General features: G+C 36.3%; 1 protein-coding gene across 37 annotated transcripts in view; it reads left to right on the top strand.

Annotated features, from left to right (window-relative positions):
• The window catches only part of RBFOX1 (RNA binding fox-1 homolog 1), a 1,699,751-nt gene that overhangs the window by 1,313,150 nt on the left and 372,899 nt on the right, over window positions 1–13,702 (top strand). For 2 of the 37 annotated variants that reach the window (XM_051964048.1, XM_051963915.1), the window contains exon 1: window positions 10,228–10,463. The exons of 32 other annotated variants lie outside the window; for them this stretch is intronic. In XM_051964048.1, coding sequence (XP_051820008.1) covers window positions 10,377–10,463 — 87 coding nt within the window. In that variant the 5' untranslated portion in view covers window positions 10,228–10,376. Of the gene's footprint in view, window positions 1–8,439; window positions 8,503–10,227; window positions 10,464–13,702 lie in introns of those variants that run through there. 3 more of the 37 variants (XM_051964005.1, XM_051963953.1, XM_051963782.1) reach the window with 3 other exon arrangements.

The following is a 13,702-nucleotide window of genomic DNA, read 5'->3' as shown; positions in this document are numbered from 1 at the left end:
CATCTTAGGGAGAGAGGGAGGAAAAAAAACAATTTGGCACCCAAAATCTTATAATAAATGTTGAGAACTCTCTTTACTATAATTGGAAAACATAAAATACAATTAATTGGGAAAAAATAAAAATTGTAATATAAATGTTGGTTAGGTTCTTGTGAATTCACAAAAGGTTATCTAAAACATGATGTGACTGAACTATATTGTTAATAATTTTATTAAAACCACCATTTTAACATTGTTTCTTTGAGGAAACAGTGATAGGATGGTGCAGTGGATAGACTGCTAGGCCGTGTTCTGTCATGTACTACCCCTGTTACCCTAAACAAGTCATTTTAAAGCTCTGACCACTATCAGGTAAATCCCTGAGAATTAGCAAGTAAGCCACAGTCAGTACTAGTGAAAGGAGCTACCATACTAAGAATGGAATCACAGATCTTTTATTTATTTATTTGGAAAAATGTATTCTCAGTCCTGACTCAGGGAACAACTCAATTTTATGTAAAAAGTACTGGATGCAGTCAGAAGCTCCAGCACTTTCTCCATTGTTATAGATGAGTCCTTCTAAATCTCTTGCATTTGTCATTTATAAAATAAGAGGATTGGACTAGCTCGGGAGCTTTTGACGGTTTCTGGTATTAGATCCATTTGTTGAGTGGGAAGACTATAGGTTACTTCTTAGAATAATAAATGCATTACATAAAATATGGACGATTATGGAGTAAAATATGGAGTCCATTTATATTGAAATTCAGTTATCAAAATATTAAAAAATAAATTAATGGACCCCAAGTTAAGAACTTTAGACTAGCTGATCCCTTCTAGCTCCTGTGATTTCATAAGGTAAATCTCAGCTACACTAATAACTGGTCTTTGCAGCTATTAGAACTGATCGTGAGGACTGGCAATAAAGGAATGAGGGTGGAGTCATATATTGGGGTCTCCTTAGATCTCCATGAAAGAGGGATAGCTCCTCACACCTTTGTATCTGCATGAGTTCTCCATGCTTGAATAACAGAGTGAGATGCTTTGAAAAGCATCCTTTTTTTCAAAACTTAAATTGTGTTTTTTCTTCCTTTGGAACATGTTCTTGATGCAGTTTGGGTCAGATGATTGAGTTCAAAACCTTTTTCCACTCACTACCTGTGTGACCTTATTTAAATTCTCTGGGCCTCATTTTCCTTATTTAGAACATGAAATAGCTAGAGTAGATTATCCCTGCAGTCGCTTCTGATTATATATCTACGGCCCTGTCACCTTAAAAACAAATACTGGAGTTGAGGAAAATTCCACTTATGCATTCCTCAGGAATTCTAAATTTATGAACAAAGAGCAGTGCTTCCTAACAGCAAAAGTTGCTGGATAAAGAAATTTCATCTCTCTACAAATACACATAGAATCCCATTCATGCCCCAAATTTAGAGACTTTGTTATCCTTTTCCAAAGTATGAGAAAGCAACCTGAGCTTTTAAAACTCTACTTATGGCCTCATATGCTAGTGATGCATCTTTCTTGCCCTAAAGTAAGATCTGCTGCCTTAGTATTCTGGATACTACAAAGTTTTTTAAAATGACACTATATTCCTAACATATAAGCCACCATGGCTTTATTAGTGAGTTTAAGTTCTTACTTTAGGTTTACAGAGCAGCTTACAAATATTATCTCATTTAATTTTCCCAACAACCCTGGAAAGGAAATTTTATACCCATTTTACAGATGAGGAAACTAAGTCATACAATTTAATTGATTTGTTACGAAGCTAGTAAGTGTCTGAAGAAATAATTGTACTTCGGTCTTCCTAAATCCAGATCAAGTATTCTACTCATGGTTCTATCTTATTGCCTAAGAATATTTATATATCAAAATCTTTTCATCTGCTTTTTTTAAATTAAAATTCTCCTACCCAACTAGATTGCAAACTCTGAGAAAAGAAGCCTTTTAGTTTTAGTATTCTTTTTAGTTTTTAATATCTTTATCCAAGTCCAAGATTGTGAGAGACCCACAGGTACATTATAAATATTTATTGACTTAATACATGCTGATTAATACACCTAGCTTTTGGTATTAAAACTAGAGAAAGAGGGTTCAGCAAAGGAAGTTTTTAAAAATTTATATTCTTTTACAGACTAACAGGGTGTTATAGTTTAAAAAGTATCTTAGAGGTAAACTAGTTTGAATTTCTCATTTAACAAATGAAGAAATGGAGGTGTCTCCATTTTTGAAGGCACTACCCATATTTCCAACCACCAAAGTTTGCAATTTTAATATCACTCTATAGTCCTCACTGTCACTCCTTCCAGAGAGCTCCTCAGTGGCTAAATCTTGTGGTTTTTAATTGCTACTATACCTCTGCCATGCATCCCTCCTCTCCACTCATATGGCATCATTTTAGTGGGCAGAGCCATGTCATCTCTCACTTGGGTATTGTAACTTCTTCCTAAGTGCTCTCCCTTCCTCAAGCAAGTTTTTTTCTTCCGGAGTCTGTGATCCACACAGCTACCAAAAAGCATGGCTATAACTGCCATTTCCTACCCAATAAAATGTAGCAACTTCTTATTAAATCAAGGCTCTTACATAAATTCTTCTTTTTGTCATTTAAAGCTATTCACAACCTGGGACGTTCCTACATTTCCAGTTTTTGAATACCTTCCTGTGCTCCAGGCTCTCGCCATGGATTTCCTCAACCATAGTGACCTATTTTCTGTTCCTTACATATATCCCAAGGCAACGTGGTGGCAAGAATAGAGCTCTTGAGCCTAGAGACAGGAAAACTCTTCCATATTAATCTGGCCTCAGACACTTAGTAGCTGTCTGACCCTGAGCAAGTCATTTACTCCTGTTTGCCTCAGTTTCCTCATCTGTAAAATGTATTGGAAGGAATGGCAAACCCTTCCAATATCTTTGTCAAGAAATCTCAAATGGGATCATGAAGAGTCAGACAAGTCTATGAAAGGACTGAACAGCAACATAGAAGTTCCATTCTAGTATGATCTTCAAGTTTTACCTTCTTCAACTGATTACCTCAGTTGCTATAACTTTCCCCTCTAAGGTTACATTGTATAATATCTTGTATATAATTTTGTATGTTCTCCTAATCTCTCTATTAGGTGTAAATTCTTGAAGGCAGGGATTATTTGCTTTTCCTTTATAATCACATGATGTCTGGCAAGTAATAGAGTAATAGGTGCTTAATAAATGCTTACTGATTGAATGAACAAAGAGAATTTAGTAAAGGATTACTATGTATTAAAGCATGATGCTGGAGAAATCAAAATAAAAGCAATGATAACCCCTGCCTCCAAGGAGGTTGCATTTTAATGAGGGGGGGGGAACCATATAAGAAAGTGTCTGCCAGGGAATATTGTGGTTTGGAAAGTTATAGGGAAGGTGAGTGGAGACACGGGAACACACTATAGATTCATGGGAACTGTGGCAGTATTGATTGATTGAATTTTAGGATTGAGTTGTTAGGTCTTCTCATTCCCATTCAGCTCAGAACCTAACCTTTTCTTTTCTTTTCTTTTCTTTTTTGGCAAAATCATTAGGGTTTTGTTTTTAGTCATTTCCCAGTATACAACCCCAGCCTACCCCAACCCATTTTCATTGAACATAAGCCAAAATGTTTAAGATTTTTATAGAAATTTACCTAGTCACCCATGTGTGTGTATGTGTGTATGAAAAAGAGAGAAATACACACAAAGACAGAGAGACAGAAAGAGACAGATGAGAGAGAGAGAGAGAGAAGAGAGAAGAAAGAAGAGAGAAGAGACAAGAGAGAAGAGCATATATTTATGTGTGTGTATGTTGTCTGGTGCTGAACATCTATAAATTGAATGCCATAAATTGAGCACTGAAGAAAGCACCTTTAACTAAGATAATAAGGCATCCTTAGAGGATGTCAGGTTAATTCCCCAATTAAAGATACCTGTGAAAAACTGTTTTATAGTTTTAGGAAGAAAGGGGAAGGATATAGGTAAGGTAGCAAGGGTTGGCCATGAGTCACCAGTGGCTTTTGGTCATCTGGACAAGGAAAAGTACTTCATTCTGATTGTTCTGCCTTTCATGCCATGAATACCAATGGAAGGGTACTAGGACACTAGAAGCTGAGATACAGCTTGAGTTGGGTTCTCCACAAGGAAACTTGCCTTGGTGGGGACAATTTAGGGTCTAATTCAGTTCAGCCTAATCAAGAGTAAATATCTTGTCCTTTGAAGTAGGAATGTAAGGACATTATTGAAATTCTGATGTTACTAGGATGACTTAAGGGAGTGGCGGTCCATATTGTATTTGATATTAATTTATGTCATTATAGTAACAATTTTCTGTCAGTATTTACATGTGTCTATAAATGTAGAGGTAAATCTATGTATCTCTATCATGTATATGTGCATAATGCACAGATATACAATGCATGTCATATTTATGTGCAGACATGTTTTAGATTTGTAATGTTTACTTATCACAGATATGAAGATAAATAGCTTTCATCTAAATTTAAAACTACCTTTCCTATATAAAGAAGATGGCAGGGCATTTTGCTTAGAGAACTGGTCTTGAAGCTAGGAAAACTTGAGTTCAGTTTTGACTTCTGACCCATATTGGCTCTCTGCCTCTGAGCAACCCAACATAACTCCTCAGGGTGTTGGTATCTTTAAGCCTGTAAATTGCAGAGAAGTTCTCTGAATGTTCTCCTTACCAGTGAAATCATACTTATGATGGATAGAGTGCTAGACTTTGAACACTTTAAACACCTGAATTCAAGTCCTGCCTTTGTTTGACCCTTGATCTGTCATGTAGGTTCTATGATAGTCATTGTCTTTATTGAAAATCAGTCAATCAATACTCCTATACTGAACACTGCAAAGTCCTCAAAGAAAGGAAAAGGACAGTCCCTGTTCTCAAGGAGCTCACAGTCTAATGGGAGAGATTACATGACAACAACTTTGTAAAAACAAGTTATATACAGAACATTTTTGAAATGATCAATGGAAGAGACTAGTGTTAAGAGGAATCAGTAAAAGCTTCCCGTAGAAGGATGGGCTTTACCTTCAACTTGAAGGAAACTTAAAAAAATTCTAATTATGGGGATGCCAGTGAAAATTCCTGGAGTCAGGTGGTAGAGAGTCTTGGGAGAGGGAGGCCAGTAACACTGGATCCCTGAATACATAATGGGAAGTAAAAGTAGGAGGGGGCCAGGTTGTGAAAGGCTTTGAATGACAGAGGAATTTTATTTGATCCTGAAGGTGACCAGGAGGCACTAGAGTTGACTTAATGAGGAGAGTGTTGCTTTAGGGATATAAATTTGACAGCTGAGTGGAGAGTAGATTGGAATGAGCATATACTTGAGCCAGGTAGACCAACTAACAGGTTTATTGTGATAGTTTCATTGTAAAATGATAGAAGAAAAAAGGGGAGAGGAGTATATGTGAGCGATATGATGAAGGTAAAATTGACAGGACTTAGCATTAGATTATATATAGAAAGTAAGAAAAACCTACATTATTTCTATGTGACTGGATCAATGGTGGTACCCTCAACAGTGAAACAGAAGATCAAATAGAAGGGTTTGGGGGAAAGATGATGATTTCCATTTTGGGGGATACTGATGTCTTTAGGATCTCAAGAGAGAGGTCAAGGATGGCTAAATAGATCTGAGAATCACCAGCATAATTGAAACTGTGAAAGTTGATGAGATCCTCTAATGAAATAGTATAAAGGAAGAAGAAAAAAAGACTAAAGACAAAGTTGTGTGGGATACCCAGGGTAAGTGATGATGATCTTCATGAAGATTTAGAAAGAGTGGCTGAGAAGGAGCAGTCTGACTAGTAGAGAAAAATCAATAACATGGGAAAAGAACATCACAAGTTCAGGGGTAAGGGAAGTGACTAACTTAACCAGAATGGAGGACATATTCTGGGGACTGGTAAAACAGATACTGAGACTAAATGTCTTTCAAAGCAGGATAGTAGTATTTGGATTCTATGTCCTGGGAAATAGGGAAGAAACCATTGAAGGTTTTATATCTTGTGTCTGGGAGTAGCAAATTGATCTGTTAAATTAGGAAGTGGTAGATGGTGGAATGGAAGGAACAGCAGATGGCCAACTCATATGTTTTTTCTGAAAATCTTGGTATGAACTGGGAGGACCATTTCTCCATTGTCATACTGTCTTTATTTTAATCAAGTAATCTGGCTAGAAGATGCTCAGATCTTCTAAAAAGATCTTCTAAAAAGTTTTGCTTTATTGTGAGTAGGTAATTATTCTGATACAGATTATTTCCTTGTACATTACCCATAGCATAATGTATTGGAGAATTGTATTATAATTGACTCTCTCTATTTTTTAGCCCAAACTGGAAAAGGAATATTCTTGGGTTTTCACATAGTCTGGTAAACAAAGATTACCACTTTTCTGTGGGTCTCAATAAAATGAAACACTTAACACCATATTTATTAAACTATCCTCTGCATAAATTATTCTTTGATTACTCAGGAGAAACATTAGGAATTTTCAGTACCTCCAGGTCATCATTACAAATATCAATTACCATTTTCCCATAGATGTATGAACATTCTGTTAAAAGAAGGTGTTGGTTAATGGAGTGCTATAAGATACAGTTTATTGTGAGGTTTTAAAAATTATCCTTCATTTTGGATTTTCTGTAGGGATACTCCATAAGTGCTAGTAAATGAGAATTGTAAAACAGGAATTCTTAGAATACAAACATATACATATGTATGTGTATATGATGATGCGCACACACACACACACACAACACAAACCTTGCTAAATAACAGTCAAGGCTATAATCAGACGCCTTACCCTCACCCCTACCCTGTTCTTTTTTTGTGTGTGTTCTGGTCTCTTCCAAGCTGACATTTAGTCTTTGGGCGTCTGTCACCCAGAAGGAATGGGGGTGGATGGTGTCATCATTTACAGTCTCAAATTCTGCATGTTGGGGGGAGTATATTGTGGTTCAATATACTGAGCCACAGAAAAGGGGGTGGAGAAAAGAGGGGCAAGGGAAAGATTTGATTAAAACACAAGGACATGACAGAAGGGAATCAAAGAGTCAGCAACTGAGAAGGGAGTTTGATCATGGATTGAGAGAGAGGAAAGATGAGAAGAGGATTTTTTTAGGGAAAGGAAGCTAAAAAAAATCAAAGAAGTTATAAGAAAAATTTTACTTGAAGGAAATCCCTAAAAAACTGCATAAGGATACATCAAATGATACAAAGGAAGTAACATGAAAGGAGAGAATACAGATAGGAGGCAAAGTGAAAAACAAAAGGAATGTAAATTAGCCATTTGATTGAAGGCTAGCTTCAAAACTTTGGATAAAATGGATTATATTTTGTTATTCTCAGAGTGGATAATGATACAATACACATTCTTTGGAGATATATTTTCAGATTCTTGGTGGAAAAGGTAGTGAATTTCTTTCTCTAGTGATTACCAGTTCCTTCTACTTCCACTCTTGTCTCCATCCTAGGCAAAATATAGACAGAAAATATCAGTAGAAAAGTAAAGGTTGTCCCAACTAAGTTTATCTCCAGAAAGTTACTCTATAGATCCCGAGTTGGGTAATCATTTATTCAAAAGACCCCTTTGTCTAACTCTATGCTTTATGCATTAAAAATTGTCGATTTTTTTTTAACTATCCTCAACTGTAACTCACCAGACCGTACACTTAGATTGTATGCTTGGACAATTGGAAAATACCTTGAAATGTGAAAATATACTTATTAAAAGAATTATTAATTTCTGTATTACAGTTGTACTGTGTGGTAGAGCAAGCACAAAATTGGAGGCAGGAAAAACTTGAGTTCAAATCCTACCTCAGGTACTAACTTGGGTGATTGTAGGGAAGTCATTTAACTTCTCTAAACATTTATTTTATCTGTAAAAAGGTGCTAATAATAATATGTACCTCTTAGGGTTCTTGTGACACTCAAATGAGATGTGTGCAAAGTACACTTGTAGAAGCTATCCCTCAAGTCTTAGTGCATTCTTAGGTAAATGCTTAAGCCAATAGCTTAAAACCAGACTGATATTTTGAGTATTGCTCATATCAATATCAGATATTGTTGTTTATATTATTTGGAAGTGAATTTGGAAACTAAGTTTAAAAACAATATTTTGTGAAAACCTTTTAAATGCAACACTTTTTATGCTTTTTATTTCCTGTTACTGTCATATTCTTGGGAGGGGGATAAGGAAGCGTGACATTCCATATCAATGAGTTCATTTGTATCAGGACTTTCTGATATAGAAACTCCTTTCACTAATGGACAGTTAACTAATCTATGACTGAGTCTGGGACCCTGAGAGATAAAATTATTTAACTATGATTATGTTTCTAGTTATTTCAAATCTAAGTCTTCAAACTTGATCTATCTACAATACCATGTTACCTTATAATAAAATGAACCTATATTTCTATAGGAGTCTTCAAAACATTTCCTCATATCTGATCTCATTTAATCCTCACAACAAGCCTATTACTAGGTAAGTAATATTATCCCTTTGTAAATTTGTTCTTCATTTTAGAAGAGGTCCATGACATCACGCAAGTGAACTGGATTTGAGGGAGGGAGGGCTGGGCATAGTCAGCTGCCTCACTTTCCCCTCCAGAACCATCTGTGTCTAGTGACCAGATATAGATCAGGACAATTGGAGATGGCCCTGTATGTAGCTGAAGAAACATACTCAAAAGAAAGGAAATAATTTGCTCAGGATCTACATGTTTAAGTGTTGTATATTGGATTAGAATTAAAGTTTTATGACTTGCCATAAAATGAACTGATTAATACAATCTAACAACAAAAAAAATAACCCTCCCAGATCATAACTAAGAGGGAAACTTTCTATAAATGGAAGCCAGAAATAGGTAAACATGGCTATATCCCATGGTGACTTTTCTGTCCTAGCTGGTAACTTCTTAGAAATGCCATGTTAGGAGTCACAGCTCCAAATCTAAAGTTAGAAACCGTATCGGGCTGTTAAGTAAGAGGGGTCAGCTTACAGCTGCTAAGGGAGCTCATTTGATACATGAGCGTCAATTATAGAAAAGCTTTCAAGATGGCTAAAACTCAATTTTAAATGAAATACTGTACCAAATATTGTCCACTGTAGTTACTTAGACAAGCAGTTATGCTGCTAAATCAAGTAACTAAAGTTAGTATAGCATAAAGATACCTCCACTCTCTCAAAGTACAGGAATGCATGAGAAAGCTATAGTGGAATATAAGGTACCTTTAACTCCCCCAGTTTAAGCGTATTTCAATCATCTTTTCTGTTTATAGTTAGAGTTGGATTGTATTCAGCAAGTGTTATTGAAAGATTTCTTTTAAGTTCTTCTTGACCTTGAATATCACCTAAGTAGACCCAGAACATTGGACCTTCGTATAATTGCCTGTTAAAGAGTGAAAAATCTAAATATAACAACCTGCCCTCCTACTAGGCAAAATCAGAAGATCAAAAGCACAGCTGCTATCTGTGCCTTTCAGAATTGTGAATATAGAGCAATGTCTACACTGTGCTGAACATCTGGTTGAAAACTGAGAGGAAAATGCTGTCAGTCTTCATCTAATTGTTTGCAAATATGTTGAAGATAGAAGGTCCAGATTTGTACCTGATTTTTTCAGATCTCATCCAGATTTTTGGTGCTGTGTAGACACTGCCTTATATATCAGAGTTCGACAGTATCTTTCAAGAAATATTACGGAATTTGAGCTTCAAGCTTAATAATCAGAAAATACTTTACCTTGAAACTCATTTCAGTGAATATACAATAACAGTAGTCAAATTATCCCTCTAAGCCCTATTCTAATCAGTGTTCCATAATTTTTCTCTATCTCTTTAAAAAAAAAATCAGCCTGCATAAATGCACAAGGCTATATATGTTAACAAGTTGATTCAAATTTGAACATCAACCTATATTTTCTTTCTCACTTTTTAAATTCCATGTATCTTCCCAAAACCCTATGAGGAACCAGCCCATTTACCATTTGGCAGAATTCATTCTGGAATAGCTTGAATCTTGTTGCTTTCTTCCTCTCATTTTTTTTTTTTTTGCAAAGCTAAATTAACAAAGAGTACTTGGTTAGTCATGTTAGACAAGCTGTTCCCAAAATAGCACCTTCCATTTTGGTATCTTCAGCTTTGCAGCTGCTGTCTCTCTCCGTTGTCTGGGAAGAAAACTTTAACATTAAGAGTTGCTGATGTAGATTTTTTCCCCCTCCAGTTGACGAGGGGTTGGGCCCTGACAGAAGTTATCTGGCTCTAAGCTTTGTAGTTTGGAAGAACTTGGTCTATAGATTTTCGCCTAACTTTCAATTGATGTGTTTAGCTTCAGTGGGAGTAATACAATCACTTAAACCATGTTGTCGTCTCAAGGAGTTTTGCTACATCCCTACGGCGTGCCTATGATTGTGCCCGCGGCACCGTACTTCACGGGACTTGTTCAGGTAATTCAGGGTCGCTTCCAACAAGCAACTTAACTCTGGTGCACTTAGAGTAATAATTGGAATTTTTATGGTTGAGAAAGCAAACACTTTTAATACAGGAAAAAGCCCTCATGTAGTCAGTGAGAAGACAGTAGGAAATCAAAAAGATGGATCACCCTAATCTGTGTATTGACATCTCTCATGGCTGAATAAATGGTGTAGTTGAGCTATATTTGCTTGTATTGATCTGCCTGCTGCTTAACATTCATGCCTTTGCTTCGAGAGGTTGACCACAGGGCAAAGGATTTGCTATCCGTTTCAGCTTTCTGAGGGACTCAGCATTCCCACTGCAGATCATGAGGCAAAGTAACTTACTATGATGTGGTTCAGTTAAGTGCTTTAGCCCAGCAAATATGAGTAACATTAAATATGTATTAATTCATATGTTAGACTTCACATGAAATGTCTCTTTTAATAGAATTGTTTTTTTTTGTAAAATGGAATAATACATTGATGGTTAATTTATTAAGTTTAGAGATCATTATAAGAACCTCACATCAACCCTTCAAGTTGTTAATGATGGCAAGAAATTGGTGACTTGAAACGTATTTGGTTTTTTGAGGAATTAACTAACAGTTAATTCCATCATTGCCTTTGAAATAGATTGTCTGCTAGAATCGTATATCAGATAATTCTTCTGAATGTTTTCAAGAGACTTGGCTTTTACTTAAAGACCTCTCTTCACTGTGAAAATTTTGCAAGCTGCAGATTTTGATCTGATGTGTAGTAATCAGAACGCTGACACTTGTGTTTTCATTTTGACTTTCCTACTAAATAGCTGTGTGATCTTGGACAACTCACTCTCTCATGTGTAAAGTAAGGGAATTGGATGAAGTCATTTCTAATATCCCTTCCTCATTCTCAAGTTTAAAGATTCTATGCCTTTAGATTCTTTGTTGTATTGAAGGTATTTTTCAGGATTTTTGCATGGTTAATCATCCAATACCATCTTTCTAACAGCTTCTGGTTATGTATTATCCAGCAAGTGTTTTTCTTTTACTTATCTTTAATCTAAAATAGACCCTTCTCTATTATACTTTGCTCTACATGATGAAAAAAAATCTAATTGTTATTCATAGCAAACAAGCAACAAAAAAGATTTCCCTCCCTCTCACCCAAATGTCCCAAATCTGTAGTTTGGGAGTGAGTGAAGTGAATAAAGTCCAGCCCAGCTCATTAGAGTTGAACTAAAAAAATGTCTTCAGCACAGACCATTGGGCAGATACATTATCCCCCCCCCCAACTTTCATTGTAACCCGTTTATTGCAAAAGGCTGGCTAGAATATCAAACCTGGGGTGATTCCAACAGCCGAACAGCTCAATAATTCCAGATTGCTGGCTGGCGCCTTCACTAGAGAGTTTACTTGATATCAGCCACATGTGTATGAAGCAGAAATAAATTGATCTACCTGAGATTGGCCATTATCAATATTTAAATCTCTTTGTGTTCCTTGGTCCAAGCAGGCACAAGTAAATGCTGCTCCTGTGGGATATGAGGGCAGGACTGGAAGCTTACAGGCAACTCCCCTTATTTCCATTTTAGATTTTGGGTGAAGGTCAGGACCAGAAGCTCTGTCAGACCCTCTGCTATCCTGTCCAATAAATAATTACAAGCAAATCGTGCCTTTCACTCTATGCTGATTGATGCTGAAATTGCTTTTGAAAGTTCTCATAAGTTCCTGTTATAGATTAAGTGCCGGTGTAGGAAAAATAACTGCACCCAACTGAAATGGGTGAATGTAATCAGGTTTAATGGACTCGGGAGCTTGTTGGGAATTAAATAACTATTGATTTGTTGGAATGTTGCTGTCATTACGAAATGCCACTCTGGACACATTACCCAGGTGATAGATTAGAAGACACAAGGGCTCTTTGAAAAATTTGGGAGATCTGGTTTTACTTGTTAGGTACACCATTTCAGCCAGTATGTTTGTGGAAGGTGGCAAATTGTTTTTTAAAAAAGCAGGAATGGGCTGATGCTACTACTTGCAAACTATAACACTAGTGTGTTTTTCCATTGGAGGGCTCAGGTTTGGTTGATGTCTTTTTAATACTTAAGGAGAACTATAATTTTATCAGGATGGATGGTGCCCTCTCTACCTAGAAAGATTACAGCTCACCTGAGCACTAGATTTTGGCTTCTTAGGCTGCTTTTTCCAGAACAGTTCATCCTATATGGCAGCTAAAGTTTTGGTGCTGAGCTTTTCTGAATTTACTGACACCACTCTGTGGATAGGTAGGTAGGTAATTGCTGAGAACCTTTTCAGCCAGGTAGAAGTGGACAAAACTCTAATGCTATAGCCTGGAAGATCCTATCTGCAAATTTGCATATTTGCACACAGTCAGTGGAGGAATATTTGCCAGACCTGCCCCAAAAGAGCAGTACAATAAAAAGACCATTGCATTTGGAGGAAGGAGACCTGGGTTCACAGAATAGTATTACTTTTTTCTTTACAGTCTTCCTTTTATGGTTCTCAATTTCCTTACATGTAAAATTAAAAAGTTGTAGTAGATGAAATCAAGTCATTTCTAACTCTAACTCCTTGATCATTTGCAAATCTCTGGTCAACAGCTTGTCTCCTTCCATTCAATACCCAGAGACTTAGAATGAATATTTTTCTTTGCTGATACACTGAGCCAAATCATGATATTAAAATGTTTGCAGTGAATGACAATTGTATTAGAATCACCCATGGCAGTGCACTTGAGAAAAATGATACCAATGAACATTCCCATCACCAAATGCTTTCATTCTCCACACCAACTTAATATCAGTTTACTTTTCTTCTCCCTGACATGGGTTTTCTGCCACCAACATCAAGGTGCTTTCGTTAACATATGAAATACTTGCCATTTCATGGAAATTTGCCATCATATAAAAAGGAATCTCTGCCACTTGTCTCAGATATTGAAGTAATTGAAGTAAACTTCAGTTTTTCTTTAATGTTTTTTGACTTCATACTCTGATGTCACAATGGATCTGTACTTTCAATATCCTGGGTATTTCCTCTGATGCAGATTGCAACTAATCCATGTCTTCCCATTCTTTGCTATTATCTTCCTGCTCCTCTTATATGTTTGCCAAGGAGAGTAGTCTCAAAGTTCTAAAAGGCTTTCTTACATTTCTTTTAATGCCATAAGGATACCTCCAGTGATGCACATAAACTATCCATAAGTTATTGTTTATCCTCCCTATGTGA

The sequence above is a fragment of the Antechinus flavipes genome, chromosome 1 (genome assembly GCF_016432865.1).
Source record: "Antechinus flavipes isolate AdamAnt ecotype Samford, QLD, Australia chromosome 1, AdamAnt_v2, whole genome shotgun sequence".
Classification (NCBI taxonomy): domain Eukaryota; kingdom Metazoa; phylum Chordata; class Mammalia; order Dasyuromorphia; family Dasyuridae; genus Antechinus; species Antechinus flavipes.
Note: the sequence above shows the minus strand (reverse complement) of the source record. Positions and strands in the feature narration are given on the sequence as shown.